This window comes from Montipora foliosa, chromosome 7 (genome assembly GCF_036669935.1).
Source record: "Montipora foliosa isolate CH-2021 chromosome 7, ASM3666993v2, whole genome shotgun sequence".
NCBI classification, from domain to species: Eukaryota; Metazoa; Cnidaria; class Anthozoa; order Scleractinia; family Acroporidae; genus Montipora; species Montipora foliosa.
This window is the reverse complement of record NC_090875.1, coordinates 33,557,393-33,561,497: the sequence shown is the minus strand read 5'-3', so window position 1 is coordinate 33,561,497 and position 4,105 is coordinate 33,557,393. Positions and strand designations below refer to the sequence as shown.

Genomic DNA, 4,105 nt, shown 5'->3' with positions numbered 1-4,105 from the left:
GATTGACCGATCAACTCTCTTGGCGACAGGCTTGAACAGAAATGATTGCAATCTTAAAGAGTCAACTCAATAACCAACTTTCTTGCAAGCAAATGTCAACTGATACGAATCTCATGCAAGGAGCTATTATACACCCATCTGCTGCCACTTAAATGTGAATTTTAAAAGTGCCACAAGAATGCCACAACACAATTAAACCAAAAAGAGGTCTTCGTGAGAGCAATCGCGCCACCAGGGTAACCCATACTGATACACCATATTAAGTTGCTGCCTAAAGAGGTCGCATTTTATAAATGAAAGCGTGTGTGGCAACTACGGTAAACCACGGTGCTGGTGTGACCCCATTGATTCGGTAGTCCTATCTCGAGGTGTTATGCGGTTGCTACGGTAACCTTGAAGCTTGTGTAAAATTTACTCTAGGGTTACCCTGTCTTCTATTGACTGAATTGACTCAGCTCCCAAAGGAGAAATGACACTGGAAACTTGTAAAGGTAAAGTAAATGCTTCATTTATTGAGTTCAAAGTTAAGTTTTGATTGTTGAAAATAAAGCAATTCCTACCATTTCTGAATCACCATCAACTGAATAGTCATCCCACAGCTGCTTATCTTGACTGTACGCAAGCGTAAAGGTAGAAACCCAGTTATCAAAATACTTCTGTCCCTGAGTTGCGAAGCCAGTTAGGATGGCCTTGTCAGAGAGATCAACCTGAGAAGGCATATTTCATACTATCAGTAAAACTGAACATGACTGCCTGGTTCAAGGGCACCACATTTGGTTACCCCTTAAAGTGGAGTAAAAATAAGAATTATAAGCGGTGTTTTTGGGCAATGTTTGCTGAAGTCAAAGTTCACACTTTGCCTCCTTACCAGAAACGTTTGCTAATAGAAGGCACCGTGTTATATATATGCAAACAAATGGGCTTCAAAAGTTCAACGAACTTATGAAGCTTACTCATCACCTCAATTTTAGGCCTCTGACAAATCATAAGGAGCCCCTCCGCTTTATAATTTAGGATTTTCACACCAACAGTCTCCTTTTCAGATCAAGCTCAAATGTTTAAAGATACCTAAGTATGAAGTGCACCTTTAATATTCCGTGCTGGTTTGCTGGCGGTCCATGAAAAATGATTGGCATATGGTAATTAGGCAAGACTCATATTTCCCACGACTTAAAAGCACAGTTTCACAATAACGTGATGTTACTTCACATGGCGTGATGTTCAAGTCGTCAAGGGTAACTAATTTCCGTCCCTAGGGGCATCCAACAAAACATTTGTGAAATTTGCCTATCCCGACCATATCCATTCTCTCCCTCTGTACCTTCACTTTCTATTGCGACTGATTAGAGCGACTTTCATATGACCTTGAAAACTAAACATAAAAAGAGAATGTAAACAAATGTAAAACATTTAATTGGCTTATCGAACAAAAACAAACAAGGCCGAATTTTCATTGGCTTAGCGAACGCAGATGCAAACAAAGTCATCATCTCCCGGCATTTCGCTTTGACGTCATTTGAAATGCAGTTATGTGATTGGGCAATTCAACGGTTTATTGCCAATATCAGGAGTTTCCTTGGCGGGAGTAAGGAGAAGCTTTGTTTTAATCTTGGTAAAGATTGGTCCGTGAAACAAACTGCAAACACTTTTTCAAGGTCATACGAAAGTTGCTCTATTGGTAGAACCAAAATCTTTTGCATTGGCCGTGTTTTCACGACAGCCGTTGTCTCGCTTAACATTCCTGAAAAAGGTGACTTGCTTGCAGACGTCGTTAAGCGACTTAAAGATCATTGATACGTGTTTTTCACGGGTAAGATTAAAACATGAGAGAGCACGTGCCAATGCAATAATATAATAAAAATAGCACGCCTGTTGTATTTCCGATTTGAATAACTGCAAGCGACTCCTCATTGGCCGAATGTAACTGCCAACTCGCTTAAGCTACATGGTTTGCTGGCTTAAATTTAATGAGAATTCTATTGAAATTTGCCGACTCGCTTAACTTTAAGCGAGTTGGGAAAGGAACTGCTTTCACGGAATTTTCGATTGTCAATTGCTAAGCGATCTGAAAAACCGCTCGTGAAAATAAGGCCATCTTTTTTTGTCGGATCTAAAAGTTGGCGGTTCAAACCTGTAGATACTGATTTTTGTCTTGCGTCAATGCACACCATGCTCCACTTCCAAGGCCAGAATGAAGGCGACCATATTCTGCTAAACTGAAGCTTTCATGAGAAGAAGCATTGAACGTGGAATTCCCAGATGATGAAACCACTCTTAGGCGATCACAGCAGTATTCTGACAGACAAAAAAAAACCAATAATTGTGATGAATCAAAATGGGTATGAGGCGAGGAATTTTTTTTTGTTTTGTTTTTTTTTTTTGGGAGGGGGGGGGCTTTTCTAAAATTGGCAGAAGCTGTTAACCAGATCCCCATTGACAAGTAAAATAGAGTAGCGAGTCTTCTGGTGTTTCCCAGAGTTGAAGTGAACGCTCTAGAATGCTTCAAACGTTCTTTGCTACACGTCATTAACCATCACGAGCTTTCTTTTCATGATCTAAAGGTTTTTTTTTCTTCAGAAAGATCGAGATTATATTTGCCACTTTTGAGAGGGCTGAAGGCAAGGTGACTTTTAGTTAAAACCAGTGGTTTTGTCAGCTCTTCAGCTGGTATAAATGGAAGCCGTCTGACTTTTACTCCGGATCCCCTTGTTGGTGCGGTAGTTTACATTAATTGAAAGACATACCTAACTGAATCAGACGAGAGTGAAGTTACTGAGGATTGAGCAGGGGGCCTATTATCTGAAAAAGCCAGCTTTGCACCACGTAAGTGAATCACGCTTACTCCTGTTGGTCTACACTTCAAGTAGATTGTGATAAATTTTTTCACTTTACCGTAAAAAAGCAACAGATAGTTCAACTATAAACCAACTGGAGAAATAGGATCTCATGTGAGAGTAGACGTAGAGAACTGTTAGGGCCGATTTACACCATACGATTTTGTCGCATGCGACAAGCTCACGACAGGCCTACGGCGCGACATGACTTACGATTGTCCCAGCGTTTTAAAACATGTTTTAAAATGCTACGACATTATTTCTGACGTACACAACAATCGTAAACCATGTCGTGGGCCTGTCGTAAGCCGTTGTCGCATGCGACAAAATCGTACCGTGTAAATCGGCCATTACAATGTCGTAAATCACCTATCTATCTTTCCAGGTAGCTTACTGTCGTGAAAGATGGGGAGCTCATCAATGATTTGACTTCTTCTGAAGAGAGGTATAGATCGCTTTAATAAATGGCAACCACTTCTACATTCTTAATTAGACCTTTTGCCCTCATTTTGAAACAAAGATTCTTTTGACATTTGATCGTCGAAACAAGGCCAGAAAGCCTTATCAGAATTATAAGGCCGCCATTATTAAAGAGTTTTATCAGATAAAAGAGAAGGGACGGATTAACACAAAATTAACGGTTCTTTGTTGAAGCTGCCTATCTCCACTCTATAAGATCATTAAATACATGTTTACATGATTCTTATGACCTGAACTCTAAGCTATCTTTTTACCTGCCTCGTATCCAAACAGCTCTACTCTTAACGCTACTTGTCCTGACCAAGTGAGCGGGTATACCCTCAAATACCGACATCGTATGTGTTTTAATGCTGCAATCATTGTGGATCCTTCAAGCGTATTTCCTTCAAATTCCTGGAGAAATTTTAAAATTCAAAATTCATCTGAACTCTTCACTGGAGGTAATGCCTGCATGTTGCATAATTTATAGCAACGTTGCATCTAGCTTGAATTTGTGCAGCATGCTAGCAAATAATGTCCGCAAAATTTACTTCTTTGGCTATCATCAATTACTAGTAGAATGTGATACTGTTGTGCGACCAGTTCCTGAACGGAAAGAGAAGTAGAGTAGGTATACTTTCGAAAATCATTTAATTATGATGACATAACAGGGACTGGAGGGATACCTTTACCCACAAATCCTTGATTGTTCCTTCAAGATTCTAGCTTAATTTTCCCCTGAATTTTACGTCTTACAAAAATTATTCGTCAATTGAACCATCACATGTCAAATATAGCTTTTTGGTAACTTT

General features: G+C 39.7%; 1 protein-coding gene across 3 annotated transcripts in view; it reads right to left on the bottom strand.

Annotated features, from left to right (window-relative positions):
• Nucleotides 1-564: 564 nt before the first annotated feature.
• The window catches only part of LOC138011861 (uncharacterized), a 48,151-nt gene continuing 44,610 nt past the window's right edge, over nucleotides 565-4,105 (bottom strand). For all 3 annotated transcript variants that reach the window (XM_068859092.1, XM_068859093.1, XM_068859094.1), the window contains 2 exons: nucleotides 2,132-2,295; nucleotides 565-707 (listed from right to left, as the gene is read on the bottom strand). In XM_068859092.1, coding sequence (XP_068715193.1) covers nucleotides 2,275-2,295 — 21 coding nt within the window. In that variant the 3' untranslated portion in view covers nucleotides 565-707; nucleotides 2,132-2,274. The remainder of the gene's footprint in view (nucleotides 708-2,131; nucleotides 2,296-4,105) is intronic.